The 14,711-nt window shown below is 47.7% G+C and overlaps 5 protein-coding genes across 5 annotated transcripts; all 5 read left to right on the plus strand.

The window, feature by feature from the left end:
* Positions 1–2,222: 2,222 nt before the first annotated feature.
* BDW43DRAFT_267796 (uncharacterized protein) lies at positions 2,223–2,556 on the plus strand. The gene has a single exon (XM_032041037.1). The coding sequence runs from the start codon at positions 2,292–2,294 to the stop codon at positions 2,511–2,513; it is 222 nt and encodes a 73-aa protein (XP_031903033.1). The 5' UTR covers positions 2,223–2,291; the 3' UTR covers positions 2,514–2,556.
* Positions 2,534–3,597, plus strand: BDW43DRAFT_267797 (uncharacterized protein). The gene has a single exon (XM_032041038.1). It carries the CDS (start codon positions 2,704–2,706, stop codon positions 2,860–2,862), a length of 159 nt encoding a protein of 52 aa, XP_031903034.1. The 5' UTR covers positions 2,534–2,703; the 3' UTR covers positions 2,863–3,597.
* Positions 3,598–3,625: 28 nt separating this feature from the next.
* BDW43DRAFT_267798 (uncharacterized protein) lies at positions 3,626–3,988 on the plus strand. The gene has a single exon (XM_032041039.1). It carries the CDS (start codon positions 3,786–3,788, stop codon positions 3,945–3,947), a length of 162 nt encoding a protein of 53 aa, XP_031903035.1. The 5' UTR covers positions 3,626–3,785; the 3' UTR covers positions 3,948–3,988.
* A 4,763-nt stretch (positions 3,989–8,751) lies between these two features.
* Positions 8,752–10,556, plus strand: BDW43DRAFT_323967 (general substrate transporter; the record flags this gene model as incomplete). The annotated part of the gene is made up of 4 exons (XM_032049852.1): positions 8,752–8,971; positions 9,038–9,226; positions 9,282–10,221; positions 10,277–10,556. 4 exons carry the CDS (start codon positions 8,752–8,754, stop codon positions 10,554–10,556), a joined length of 1,629 nt encoding a protein of 542 aa, XP_031903036.1.
* Positions 10,557–11,145: 589 nt separating this feature from the next.
* BDW43DRAFT_267801 (Zn(II)2Cys6 transcription factor) lies at positions 11,146–14,414 on the plus strand. The gene is made up of 8 exons (XM_032041040.1): positions 11,146–11,305; positions 11,384–11,415; positions 11,468–11,564; positions 11,625–11,839; positions 11,909–11,997; positions 12,049–12,668; positions 12,724–12,894; positions 12,956–14,414. Exons 1-8 carry the CDS (start codon positions 11,220–11,222, stop codon positions 13,836–13,838), a joined length of 2,193 nt encoding a protein of 730 aa, XP_031903037.1. The 5' UTR covers positions 11,146–11,219; the 3' UTR covers positions 13,839–14,414.
* The last annotated feature ends 297 nt before the right edge of the window (positions 14,415–14,711 follow it).

Below are 14,711 nucleotides of genomic sequence, written 5' to 3' on the forward strand. Positions count from 1 at the left end.
GTTGATTCAGTAGATTTTCTATTGTATGGGGTTTCCATACACCTTGCCTATCTGTTGTATAAGAGTGGAAGGGGAGGCTGATTTGTGTGCCCCATCCCTATGTTCTACTCCCTGTTGCTTTCCGGTTTTGATTGATCTTGATTGTATCGCTGATTCGATTCCGTTGCCAATGGAAAAGCTGTCTTCCTGTTTTGGCTTAGTTATTGATGGGCGTTTAGTGGGTGATCGGTTTGCCATCTGCGTAGATATTCGTGTGGTATAGATATTCTCAATGGCCCGAGAAATTATATGTAGGCGTCCTATCTTGAACTGACCGGCTTACCGGCTAATTCGGGGCTTGTGGTTGATGTAGCACTTCAGGTTGGTTTTCGCTAGAGCTCGGCAAGTGTAATGCCGCCCTCGATGGAGCGACAGCGCTCTTGATGGGGCTCCCTAAGCTTTGTGCACGTGTATGATGCTTCCTCCGAGCTTTCTTGGGTAAAGCTACTGCGGAATGAGTCTGCAGTGCTTCAAGTACACAGGATCCTTGCTCTATCGAGCCAAGCAGGAACAGGTTGCTAGGAGAGGTGTACGTCTTTGGTATAAGAGAAGGTATACGCTGAAGCTTATAACCTAGCCAGATAGAATCGGGTACGTAGTAGAGCAAGTAAATACCTCAGTCGTACATAATATAATGACATGGAAACTATTGAGATACTGCATAGTTGTGTTTAATCTAGGATAAAACAGATCAAGACCAAGTTGCGTCCACAAATAGAGAGTGTACTTGTTCATGGAAGAGAAGAAGGACATGTGACCTGTGGGAAAGTGGCAGTGAATGATTTCTGCTGTTTGTTGTAAGAGACCTTTTCTATTTGTATCCTTCGAATCCCCTCCACCTTCTCTTTCTCTCCCGTCCTGTATCCTCCTTCTACTCTCCATCCCCAATACCTTATCTCTATCTCTCTTGAGACTGTCAAGTCTTTGGATGCTACTACTCTTCATCAAGAACGATTTTCAGGTGAGTATAGTTCTAAATGTCTCATGTGTTTCCCTTAGTTGTCCAAGCAATAAACCCTTCACTACAGATATTCACCGGTGATTTACACGTGTTCACGCATATCGTCTCCCATTTGGTCCTTCACTCTTTATACTTGAAATAATATCCTCTCCTTATAGCTTCTAGCCCTTCACAGCGACAAGTGTTCCCAGACGAACAAGATGGGTGGCTGGGTTGCTGATGACGGAGCGGCTACATGGAGTGCTGACGGTGGAGCGGCTGGATGGGAGAATGCTTCTGACAATGGTAGGTGCATATCACAACTGTCATAGTTCAGCTCATGCTTTGTGGTTTGCCCATTATCTGTGATTAGTTCACCCCATACCCCCACCCGGCCCCATGCCTACTACTGCCTGAGCGCTAATATATAAATAGCGAACTATAAAGATGAGAACATCAACCCATCTAGCAACTTCAAAGAGGATGGTTATGGTGCCGGTGTCTCTGAGCCCACTGGTAATGACCAGAGTGTCGACAATAGGTGCCGCAAGTAAGTCAGCTCCTATGGCTTGGGTTTCCTCTCTTCTGATCCATGTACAGCTGTGGGGCCGATGATCATTTCGCACGTAATTGCCTTGAGCCCCGTAAGGGTATGACCTGTTTCAACTGCGGTGAAGAAGGGTAAGTGACACCGTGGATAGCTGACTACCTCTGGCTGAGAAGTGCTTTAGTCACAACAAAGCGGAATGCACCAAGCCTCATGTTTTTAAGGGCACTTGCCGTATCTGCAGCCAGGAAGGCCATCGCGCCGCTGAATGCCCTGACAAAGCCCCTGATGTGTGCAGAAACTGCAAGATGGAAGGTAAAAAGAGGATATACAGTTCCTTACATGAGACATGCTAAGTTAATGTCCAAAGGCCATCGGACCATGGATTGCAAGGGAAATCGCAAGTTCGATTTGAACAATATTCCAGACAAGGTTCCAGAGGAGGCCTGGGCTGCCATGCAGAAGGCTAGTGAGGAGAAAGACCTTGAGGACTTCCGCGAGGCACGTATCTACAGGCTCATTTAATCCGTTCGGCATTTCCTCTCGGTCTTCTATAGTACGGGTATTGACAAGAAGACAGGCTCTAAAAATCTATTCCAAGGCGGTCCCTGATGCTACTTTCGTTGATATTGAAAAAAAGATGCGCCAGGAAAACTTCCGCTTTTACTTTATTGCCATGGTTAGTGGCGCTGATTGCTGCTACGCTTATCCTTTCTCCAGTACTAATTGCATGCCTGAGAACAGGAGAAGCCAGTGGGTGATTGTATGAGTGTTATCAACCTCCAAGGCAAGTTGGACTGCAAGTATGTAGTTGGGCTTTACTACAGCGCGAAGCCTCAGCGCGCCAATCTCAGAGAACGTTGGCCCGAATCGGTTGAAGAAAACCTCGAGCGTCTAGAGAATGCCGGTATCCCTTACGATCGAGAGGTTCCAAAGTGCTCGAACTGTGGAGGTAAATCACACCCTTTGGCTTCTAGGAATAGATAGCTGATGAAGCATCGAAGAAATGGGTCATACTGCGCGCGGCTGCAAGGAGGAGCGTGCTGTTCACGAACGTGTTGAAGTGAAGTGTGTCAACTGCAACGCCGTCGGACACCGTGCCCGTGACTGCACCGAGGCTCGCCGCGATAGATTTGCTTGCCGTAACTGCGGGTACGCCCTCACTAGCCTGGAATGTATGACTGTGCCGCTGACCTTCAAAAGAGTTTCTGATCATAAAGCATCCGACTGCCCTAACCCTCGCTCTGCAGAAGGTGTCGAGTGTAAGCGTTGCAACGAGGGTAATGCTATTCAACCCCAGTGTTATATGCGCTTGAATGCTGATGCGTATATGTAGTCGGTCATTTTGTGAAGGACTGCCCACAGGCCCCTGCTCCCAGAACCTGCCGTAACTGCGGGTAAGCATAGATCCTACTCTAGTTTCTTTTGGCTCTTGGCCTGTATCTATGATCTGACAGGACAGGTCTGAGGATCATATCGTGAAAGACTGTGATAAGCCTCGTGATGTTTCCACCGTGACCTGCCGTAACTGTGACGAAAGTAAGAATCAATGGTCCAGATTGTGACAGGACATAAAGCTGATGACGATTGCTAGTGGGCCATTTCAGTCGCGATTGTCCCAAGAAGAGAGATTGGTCCAAAGTCAAGTGTAACAAATGTGGTGAAAGTAAGTTGGTCGGTGCTATTATCTTGAAATTGTCATGTTAATACTGGGTTTTGAGTGGGCCACACCGTCAGACGCTGCCCTAGCGCCATAGTCAATGATAGTGGTATGGGCGACAATGACAATCAAAACACGGCTGCGAATGACAACTGGGATACCGATAACACCGGGATGGCCAAACAGACGGAAGCACAGCCTACCGAGGAAGACGGAATGAAAGCGGATTGGTAGGCGTAGAGCGTGCGGTCACAGCATGGCGTAAGTGGGAGTGACCATTTAGCACGATATCAGATGTCATTGCCCGTATATTATTCGTCCCCAAGTTTTTCGCATGAGCCTTGACCAGTTTTAGTTTAATCCAGAGGAGCACGGTAGCTGCGCTACTTTTGGCCGGCGGGACCGGGAAAGAGGAGTCTTTCGCACGGACCGAGATACAATCAGAAAAAGGAACCACTCCTGTCTCACGATGGAATGATTCCATTCTCTGTTTGCCTCGGGCTAGTGGAATTCGAATGCACCGCTACATGATTGTTCGTCTCCATCATTGGTCTTCGGAAGTTTCGTGACATAAAAGTCAGGCCATCATTAAAAGGCGTATGCATTTGTATGTGGGTATTGGCGTTGGGATATCATACTGTGTAGTCATTTTATGCTTCGTAGAGAACCAACCACCTACCTTAGTGGTAGTTCAAAGGAAATACCATGACCGGCAAAACTTACGCGCGACATTCAATCAGGCATTGCCCCGAACCTTTTAGGCCTCAACACTACCAACACAAAGAGAAATAACCCTGAAACCAAGTACAGAGTATCCCCATGAAACAATCCCAAACTTCTCACCCAGAAGACCACACAATATCCCTATAAAAAACCGATATTACCTTGACCCAAAAAAGTAATACGCTTAAAAAGAACCCCCTCTCTAGAATAAACACAACACAGAAGGAAATACCACGCCAAGCCCATACCCAACCTTGGCAACGAATACAACACAAGACCGGACTAAGGCAACCCGAAAACAAAGCGACAAAAGTCCCTTCCCCCTTAAAACGCCGCATTTAGGCATCCCGAGAACATTCTTCGAATCGGGCGATCCAGGCAACGTGGGATGAACGTGTACAGTACATACCACCTATTTATGTATGCGGAAATCTAATAGGATTGATTGGGATCTTGCTCCACTGGGATCAGATCAGCGTCGGATCGGAATGTGAGATAGGCGGTATGTAAGGGGTGCTTTTTTTTTTCTTTGGGAAGAAGAGGGTGGGGGGAGGGGGGTGCTTCTAAACTTTTGTTTTGGGGTTGGGCATGGGGGTTTTACGGTGGATTGATATATTATTGATTATTGATTGATTAAGTTTAGGACTATGAAGTTATGAGTCTGTGCATGAATTAGTGTAGTTTGATTAATTGAGGGTTTATGAGGACTACTGTGTATAGGGTGGTTGGTGGATTTAATATATATGATTGGGTAGAGAGATATATGAGCTTATTTTTGGAATTGTCGATTATACATGGCTGTGAGTTGTTGTACGGTGTGCTATCAGTTATATGCACATACTACATACATATTACTAGTAGTGGGGATGTGTATACATACAAGGGGCGCTTTTTTGTTGTCTGGACTCATGCGGTGGAATATCATTTTGACGGGTTCTTTTACCATTTATTTCTGACTTGTTGGAGTTCTGGAAAGCGGTGAGGAGTTGGGTTTTGCGTTGTCAGGTGCTACATTGATTTATTGAGTATGTATTCGGTTGAGGGGATCGTGTTGATGAACATATATGGTGGTTCTGTGGTTAGATGTTGAGTTCAATCTGACAACAGTCTCTTCGATGCCCTTGCTTCGTTGACGTCGATGCATATTCATGTACATTCTAATAATTCAATTAGTTTGATTATACCTCTATCTGCCTGCCGACCATAACAACATTATAGATGTACGTCACGTCATTGATCAATTTAGCAAGTTGAATCTTGAAATAAAATGCCTCGGACAAACGCCCAAATATTTGGAGGCCAAGCCCTTGACCAGTACCCATCCTAATACTAATAAGAAATTGAGTTTACTGTCCATATACTAAAGCAAGCCTGCCGTCCGCCCTGTAGGAATTACCTTCACAGGCAACCGCACTGCAGAGCTGAGGTTCGTGCTTCGCAAGGGATTTGCCCCAAAGCTCTGTGCGCATCCCGACACAGGGGGTAAAATAAAATAGTTAATAATATGTTACAGCTACAGATCTTTCCTGAGTAACATAAACCCTTATGCCGGTTAAGAAGTCCGCGCCAAAGGGACCTTGGCTTGTTCTCTAGCTTAGTCGGACTCGCGACCAGCCCCACCGGCGGCATCTGTTACTGGACATTATGAGTCGTTCTATCCCCCGATTGATGCATCCATGGCGCTGATTGGATTTCGAACCGGTCTGTTCCTCTGTGCATGCAGGTATGAGCTGATTCCGTATTGAGTTGATCCACCCGAAATGGTGTGCAATAGATGCAACCAGGCAGCGAGGATTCGAGATCTTGGCCGTGTGGTCGAGAGGACTAATATGTCGGGACGAGGATTCTTACAGTTGCCCTACCGTGCCGCGTGTGCGACGCATCCCGTTGTGATCTATGATCGGCATGTCAGATTTAATTCGAGGGTCCGAGTCAGGCGGGTTGTGGGATCGTCTCAAGAAATCTGGAAATATCTTCCTCTCTGTTCATATTCCGGGATATATTAGGGAAGAGAAAGTGAAAAAAAAAATTCAAGGTAAATGGGAATAGATCCGGGGCCCCGTGATAGATGAAGATTCTGGGGTAACACCTCTGAACTAGACTCGAGGTGGCCATTGATATGCCTGCTCCGGTCCCTTCTCAGGGATATAATCTCCCACGGTATGAGCATGGGACGACCGGAACGACCAGAATAGGCAATCCGAGAAAGGCATCCATATGATCTGTTTGACGTCTGGACGAAGTTAAAAAAGCAGTTTCGGACACAGCCGAAAGGCAAGCTGTGGAGAGGCAGTGCACGTTTCACGGGGGGCAAAAGCAGAAAACGAGGAGGGAAAATGGGGGATGGAGTGGAGTCCGGCGGGCAAGAACGACTAAACCCTATCTGGTTTAGAGAGACAGGAAAAAGTCTCTCAACCACGATGCTCCATTGTGGATCGTCCAGTGAGGTGCACGGGTTGAACGCCTTTATGAATGCGATGGCCGACCGGCGGAACTTTAGGGCTAGAATGGCGGCGGAAGAGGATGCAAACTTTTATACGAGATCCATCCATCGATTCTCAGCCTAGGCAGTCGTCTACAGAGAGTAATTTTGAGTAATGCTTTGCTTTTCTTGGAAGCAGGGATATACAAGTCTTGTGTTGCTTGGGTGGTATTGACTTTGGCCAGGATTTCGCTTGATCTCTTGTGCAAATGGCTTAAGTGCGCGCCGAGACTGTTGGTATTGGTGTTAGCTTGTCGTGGCGGTCTTGGTCCGATGCTTCGGTGTCTCTCGGCGTGAGCCCGGAAAGGGTTTCTCCGGCCCGGGCTGATTTAAAGTTGAGATGCTTTCGGCAGGCTTCGGCCTTCGTATCGCTCCGGACAAAAGAGAAGGAAAAATAAGAGAAAAAAAAAAGAACAAAAAGACTCAGCCAACATGCATGAGAATTTCAGATTATCTCCATTGATCAATACCCATTTTGCACAGTCTTCGAGGTTTCATTCAATCATTTCAATATTTGATGTTAGAGAGTGGGGACTATTTCATCGGACCAACCTGATTGGATTGCATGACTTAGCGAGGTAGCAATGGAGAATAGGAGGGGATGTTTTTCCTATGATTCACGAGGCTACTAGAACCAACTTGGACAAAGTACCACTAACCACTGCGACGGAAGCAAAAGATTCCCCATCCAACGATAATATTATGGAGTTACATCGACAAACCAGCCCCTCGCCTGATGGGGAAGTAAGGTAGAAGCTCTAGATAAGGATTAACAAAGTCAAGAAATAAAAAGATGAACCAGAAGCGCCACAATTTCCATTACTGTAAGATTAGAACCGGAGCCGATTGAGGCGCCACGGTAAGGGCATGAGTTGGCGGATAGGGCCGAAGTAGTCAGCCCCTCTTTTTGCAAAATCCGGAGACTCCAAACTCCCCAGATTCCTGAGTAATCGGCCGAGCGAGGTCAAGTGAGCGATGACGATGGACGGGTCCCTCTTTCTCGGAGCCCTCCACTTATCTCTTTCTTTTTCTGTGTCTTGTTTCTCGAACCACGCGAGCCATGCGAAATCCAATCCATGAATACTGTAGGGTACTAGAGATGCGCGCAAGACAAGGGACCCCGAAGCCGAGACGGGCATTGGACTTGACATGGAAAAAGGAAAAGAAAAAGAACAGTGGCGATCATTCTGCCGGAGATTTGAATCACCCAACCGGTCTCTTTGTTGTTATTATTATTATTATCCATGGGGAGAACTCCAAAGTAATCAGTATCAAAGTTGTGGAAATTTAAAAATGTACAATAAAATTAAAATAAAAATAAAAATAAAAATGCATATATGGGAATTAAAAAAGGAAAGAGACTGGTATCCCGTCGGATTATCCAGAACGGGCTAGACAGGAAGCATGACGGCATTGGGCAAAAGCGTCCGTTTCTTCTCCATTCAACCCATTTGTCCTTTCCCCCCCATTTAGTCCCCGCCGATCGATTCGGTGGTGGAGTGTCGCCCGACTACCCTCGTCATAAGTTCGACGTGATGGTGTGAGAGAAAAATCCGACGTTGAGGCCGCCGTGAAGGTGCCTGAGAGTCATCCTATGTGGGGATTCGGATCCAGTTCCCTGTTCTTTGGAGCCTCCGGTTCAACCAATGGAGTGACCTTGCGGGAGATGGAGATAGTGAGGCCAGACAGCCGGGGGAGAGAAAAGATGGGGAAATTGTTACTGTACTCGCGCTACTACCTCGATTACAAGGAGAGAGATTGGCACCTGGTGGAGATTCTGTTCCCTAGCCAATCCCTGCAGCCCAATCATCAAGGACTCTTTGATCGTTTGCGATACCAAACCCATGCATCCTTCCCCAGTCGGATGGAAAGTAACAGCAAGAGGTTTCAATCATCACTTCTCTCACTTCTCTGTTTCGGGTCAAGTCCATGGAATTAATCGTCTGATGCCCGGGAGAACTCTAATAAAAACAAAATTATGAAATCCATCCATCAATCCATCGTAATATTATAAATTCTTTTTTTTTTCTTAATTATTTTTATTCACTCCAATCGCCTTCCCTCTCAAACATCCTTAGGCTCGCTTTTATAAACCCCCGTCCATTCCTCTACTGTCACTTTTCCGCTGGTCTTTCTTTTATTCTTTTCCCCTCCGATTCCTCTCGTGTGTCAATGCATCCTTCCTTCTTTCCTTGACTTCCCTTCTTTGAACCCTCTCCTCACACTGTCGCATGAAACTACTATTTCTTGTGGTTGTTCACCTGAAAGGAGTCTCGTGCCGTTAGGGGAATCTAGTTGAATTTGTTTACAAGGAACCGGGACAAAAGAGAAAAAAAAAAGAACACTAAAATCTTCCCAAGATGGCTCGCAGGTACTTGGGCCTTCAGGGCAACGCCCTGCAAATTGCCATCAGTATTATTGCTGGTATGGACTTTTTACTCTTCGGTTACGATCAAGGTGTCACAGGAGGCCTTTTGACCCTGCAGTCCTTTATCAAATATTTCCCCACCATTGCCCTCACGGGTGATTACTATGAAAGTCTAAACCACGAGCAAAGGAGTGCTCAGTCTACTCGCCAAGGTAAGTGATGCCCTCATCTCCTTTTAAGATACGCAACCTCTGGATGCTAATGGCCACAACCCTCAGGTATTGTCGTCGCCGCTTACAACTTGGGATGTTTCGCCGGGTCCATCCCGACCATCTGGGTTGGAAATTGGCTGGGTCGACGTAAGACCATTTTCTTCGGATCCTTCATCATGGTCATTGGAGCTCTATTGCAGTGTACGGCGTACCACCTGCCCCAGCTGATCGTTGGACGACTGGTGACTGGTTTCGGTGAGTAGCAAGATGCGCGGGAGAAAATGGTGCGCAGCTAACTTGGGATCAATAGGAAACGGCATGAACACATCCACCGTGCCTACTTGGCAATCGGAGTGCTGCAAGTCTAATCACCGTGGCAAGCTGGTCATGATCGAGGGCGCTATGATCACCTGCGGTATCACGATTAGTTACTGGATCGACTTTGGGTTGCTCTTTGCCGACCCCAGTGAGGTTGCGTGGCGTTTTCCACTGGCTTTCCAGATCTTCTTTGCCGCCATTATCCTGGCTTTCGTCATGTTCCTGCCCGAGTCTCCCCGCTGGCTGGTGCTGAAGGGCCGGGAGGATGAAGCGAAAGAAGTCCTGGGGGCCCTGTTGGGAGATGGAACCGATCCGACATTCTTGCAAACCGAGTTCACTGCGATTAAGGCGACCGTGTTGGAGATGGCGAAGGGTTCGTTCAAGGATATGTTCACCATGGGCGAGGATCGTCACTTCCACCGTACCGTGTTGGCCTATGTCAACCAGATGTTCCAGCAGATTTCCGGCATCAATCTGATTACATATTATATCCCGGTTGTGTTGGAACAGCAGATGGGGATGACCCTCATCAACTCTCGGCTGATCGCGGCGTGCAATGGAACCGAGTATTTCATCGCCTCTTGGATTGCAGTGTTCACCATCGAGCAATTCGGTCGCCGTACGCTGATGCTGTTCGGTGCGGCGGGTATGTCGATCTCGATGATTATTCTTGCTATCACGGCAAGTCTCAAAACTCCGGAGGCCAACATTGCCTGCATCGTCTTCCTTTTCGTGTTCAACACCTTCTTCGCTATCGGTTGGCTGGGGATGACTTGGCTGTATCCGGCAGAGATCGTACCCCTGAAGATCCGTGCTCCAGCGAACGCCCTGGCCACGTCGTCGAATTGGATCTTCAACTTCATGGTGGTTATGATTACCCCGGTGGCTTTTGATAACATTGACTACCAAACCTACATTATCTTCGCTGTCATGTAAGTTTTCGCAGCAGTTTCTGCCCAAGAGACCCCCTGTATTGACCAGTCACAGTAACGCGTTCATCGTTCCGGTTGTATTTTTCTTCTACCCGGAGACGACCCATCGGTCGTTGGAAGAAATGGACCGTATCTTCCGCAAGACTAAGAGCATCTTCTCGGTCGTGCGTATTGCCAATAAGGAGCCCCACATGTATGGCAAGCACGGCGAGCTCCTGCATACGCTGGACGATGTGGAAGATGAAGCTGTGCGCCGCGCTAGCGTGCTGAGCCACACTCACAAGGAGTTGGAGAAGGATAACAGCTCTGGGGATATCAGCACGGAGAAGGCATGAGCCTGATTTCACTTCTCCTTCTCTATGCTTTGATGATATAAGGCTTTTTTGTTGTTTGTCTTTGACGGGGCCACATTCTGGATGTTCAGAAATGATGCTCTGCATGAATCATATACCCATATCTTGTGTAATTAGATTTGTTGAAGCTTGTAATACAGCTTTCGTCTGTTGAACACTTGCCGATTATTCTGTGGGCCTACTGACTCACCCTGATCCGATATTAAGTGAATAAGACCGGGGTGCATAATCTCCTGCAAGGAACCCACACAGCTGCCTACTCCACTCTATCCTATCTTATGGGCAACAGTGCGTAATGCGACGGGAGTCCCAGGAAAGTTAGGGCTGAGAAGTAGACTCAATAGGACATGTTCTTTAGATCTGTCTCTTTAGCCCTTGATACTAGAATTCTTCATAGAGTCAGGAAGTACTGACAATAGTAATCCAACTAATAGTCCAGTCCAAGGTGGTGCGTGACCAGTTGGCAATCAGTCGCTGAATGTGAAACTCCGCTAACCCCGAGAGGGCAATGAGCCTTGGTCCAGTGCTTTCCCCACATCATCGTCGCTTCTCTTCTATCCTCCGTACTACTCTTCCCTTCGCAATGTTTCAAGGCGCCGCTCACGCCCTATCTCATGGGTCGGGCTACTATTCTTATCTCAAGTCATGACAGGGCCCCAGAATAGCAAGCCGGTTGGTCGCCAGAGGCGACCGAAAGTCCCCGACGCTTTGCGGAAGAGGGCCGCCCGAGCGTGAGTATTTGTCGAGGTTCTAGCGAACGGCCTTTCATACTCAAGTCCCAAAGACTAACAATCTGTCACGTATGTCAGATGTAATCCATGCAGGTATCACAAAGAGAAATGTATTGATATTACCTAGTATCTCCTTTTTGTAACACTTACTGATGGCTCTAGGTCAGGGTGGAGTGCCTTGTCTGCGGTGCCAACGATACAAGCGGAACTGTCAGTACAGTCAGGCCCCTGCCCCAGCAGCGAGTAGTGACGCTGCGAGGTATGATGAAGCATCGCCTTTTTAGAAGAATGCTAGGAACCTTAACTCACAATACTATAGAGCTAGCGCCTCCCCGCAACAGGCATCAGAAAAAGAACGATATCTCGAACAAATAGTACGGCATTTCATGGGTGACATATCATTTGAACCGTCAAACTTGCAATTTGTCGCGGATGCTTTGCAGAGGGACCGAGTGAGCCCAAGGAACCCGTCGGCTCTGGCACCGGGGTCGAGCGAGCTCTATTCCATTCATCCGCTTTCCACGAGTACGATGCGTAAGTCATGGGTGGGCGTAGCCTTTACTCTCTAGCTGCCAAATATCTTACCTGAATCGCCGTGCACAGTTTATTCTGGGGAATTTTCTCACTGGAACTTTTCACGTATGATTCGCCGAAAACTGCAGAGCCTTGGAAATGATCCCGACGATAGCATGGTACTGCCCTTTGATTTATATCTATGGATCTATGCTAACTACCGTTATCAGACGGGAGACTCCCACATAGCTAATGATCCATTTCGTGCAACTGGCCTTCAGTCTTCTAGCTCGATTGTTGCTTCATCAAGAACGTATTTCCCGCCGCGACACATTGCGGAATTCTTGTTGGATACGTTTCTTGAGTATACGCAGACCAATTATTACTATTTTGACGAAACGGAATTTCGGCAAAAGCTAGACTACTATTACACCGAGGACAGATACTTGGATATCAACGATGCGGGCTGGATTTGCACCCTGTTCATGACGTTCGCCTCTGGGACCCAGTTTGCCTATATGCATGCTAGCCGATCACCATACTTGCATAGTATGTCGGGTGAAGGACATCTACCAGATGATACTATCGGGCTGGCGCTCTACAGGTTTTCTTGTCGTCTGATCCCTGACCTTATTACTACCGCTTCCGTCGAAACTGTCCAAGCTTTTTTACTCTTCGGGGTTTATACCATGCCAATTGATACCTCCGGTCTTGCTTATACTTATCTCGGGCTTGCTATAAAGATGGCTATTCAGAACGGCATGCATCGTCGGTTTGGGGAGGAAGGTCTAGATGCGCGCACAATCGAGTTGCGGAACCGTCTTTGGTGGTCCGCGTACACACTCGACAGGTGGGTATGTAACAATGCTTGCTAGTATCTTTATCTAACCGTCAGCCATATATAGACGAATCAGCATTCTTCATGGGCGCCCGGTTTCCGTGTCCCCAACCGAGATAGACTGTGACATGCCTAAAGACTTGCCTGACTTGCGTCCTTCTGGTCGCATCACGAATTTACCCAATATCACCGCTACTATCCAACTGACTGAGCAGCTTGCGAAGGTTGCACCCATTATGTAAGGAATTCTACTTTGTGACTGTGATTTCTTCTACTAATGGTATCTGATGGGAATTCAGATCCCGGCTGCGAAATTGTCCGGGGGAGTTACATTCGATTTATCTCAAGCAACTTCTACACGTACGCGATGAACTTAGGAGCTGGTGGGAGACTTTACCCCAAGATGTGCACTGCCGTGACCTTGACCCTTCCAAGCCGCTTTTCCGCTATAATGTTCACCTGGAACTAACGTACGCTATGATAATCATGTACATGGGTCGTCCACTGATTCTTGCCGGAACACCAAATTCGTCGGTCTCTGACGAGGGCGACTCCGGTTCGACCGTAGATGCCAGTGTAATGTTGTGTACCGACTGCGTGCAAGCTGCTCTCCGGATTGTCGAATTGTGTCAATTACTACAGGATGCCGTCGGTGTAGCTCGGGTGTCGTATACCGAATTCAGCTCATGCCGCGCGGCGCTATTAGCGATTATCGCTCAGAGCCTGAACACGCGAACGGAGCGTTTACGTGGAGCTCTTACACAAGGGATGGTCTTGATCCGTCGAATGTGTGTTGGCCTTCAGTCGGCTCGTTCAGAAGTAGCAGTTATTGAGGCACTTGAGCGCGCAGCACAACGTTTGGACAGCCGAACCGAGAATGAAGACACACGCTCGGGTGAAACGAGCACGGAATACAGCCAGTTTAGGCGTTGGGCTATGCTGTGGCAATCCGAGCCTCCGTCGGCCAGCGTGGGGATCGAGTCCGAGCCTATTGGCCTCGAAAGTTCTCAGTTGCCAGCTGCTTCATTTGACGGTTTCTTTTCTTCCTTTCCCCAAGAGCTTGGGGCTTTTGCATCCTTTCCGGAAGTAGGGGCGCAGTTCGGTGAAAACTTGCCGACTATGCTTTGGCCTGATGAGTTATCACTGCCCGCGTTTGTTCCAAACCCGGACTCCCCGACTTGACGGCGCCTTATGAGGACGCTTCAAGGTTCTAGGCCTTCACCTGGAGACACTTCACGTAATGATCTCCATTTTGGTACGGCTCCGTGTCCCCTATCATAGAGGGCCAGGTGCTGTTGAGCTCGTGTCTTGTTGCATAGCTGTGACAAAACACACTGCAACTACCAGAAATATGAGTTCTCTCATCTCATCTAGCGTCTAGATAATTCCTAGAGGAGGCATTTACCTGAATGGAGAGATGTTCAACGTTTCAAGCGGAGCAGAACCTTCGATTTGTTCGCACCCAAGGACTCTAAATGCATCGGCTGGCATGGGCAATGTCAAAAAACTGTTTTGTGTACAAGCTAGGAAGAATGGGATCATTGAGACCGACTTGACGTGGTTCGCAACGGTTGGACCTTCAATCACGTATATAAGATGTGTACGAATCACGCTGGCGAATAGAGAAGCGATATAGCAAATGCCGATGCTAGCCAGACTGTGGCTTGTAATGACTCCAGAGTAACGAGTGTCCGGGGAAGATTGCAGTTTACTAGTCGGAATCTTTTGGTTTTGGGGAGAAGATAAAAGTGGAATATGCAGGCAATAGACTTGACAACACAGATAGATTATGGTGAAACGCTATTCTTTGGTGGGTCTATGAAGCCCATCAGAATACTTGTAGCATAATGGATCGAAATACAGGAAATAGAGCCTCGAGATGCATGTATCAAGCATTCTGAACCGAACAGCTGGTTCCAAGGTAAATCTTTACATGACTAAAAACGGTCAGTCACGAAAATGGAAGAGATTCAGCGCCCTTTAAGGCGTTTTCCTTACTGTGTTTAGAGAATGTTTGTTAACCACGATATTGCCGGACGGCATTGTGGACTAGAT

The sequence above is a fragment of the Aspergillus alliaceus genome (assembly GCF_009176365.1).
Source record: "Aspergillus alliaceus strain CBS 536.65 unplaced genomic scaffold BDW43scaffold_9, whole genome shotgun sequence".
NCBI classification, from domain to species: Eukaryota; Fungi; Ascomycota; class Eurotiomycetes; order Eurotiales; family Aspergillaceae; genus Aspergillus; species Aspergillus alliaceus.

What these genes read in the sequence shown, in the direction of transcription:
- BDW43DRAFT_267798 (XM_032041039.1), top strand. Translation starts at nt 3,786, where the DNA reads ATGCATTTGTATGTGGGTATTGGCGTTGGGATATCATACTGTGTAGTC.
- BDW43DRAFT_267796 (XM_032041037.1), top strand. Translation starts at nt 2,292, where the DNA reads ATGAGTGTTATCAACCTCCAAGGCAAGTTGGACTGCAAGTATGTAGTT.
- BDW43DRAFT_267801 (XM_032041040.1), top strand. Translation starts at nt 11,220, where the DNA reads ATGACAGGGCCCCAGAATAGCAAGCCGGTTGGTCGCCAGAGGCGACCG. An exon ending in GCTTTCCACGAGTACGATGC is followed by an intron (nt 11,840 to 11,908) that starts GTAAGTCATGGG and finishes CGCCGTGCACAG; the next exon opens with TTTATTCTGGGGAATTTTCT. An exon ending in ATGATCCCGACGATAGCATG is followed by an intron (nt 11,998 to 12,048) that starts GTACTGCCCTTT and finishes TACCGTTATCAG; the next exon opens with ACGGGAGACTCCCACATAGC.
- BDW43DRAFT_267797 (XM_032041038.1), top strand. Translation starts at nt 2,704, where the DNA reads ATGACTGTGCCGCTGACCTTCAAAAGAGTTTCTGATCATAAAGCATCC.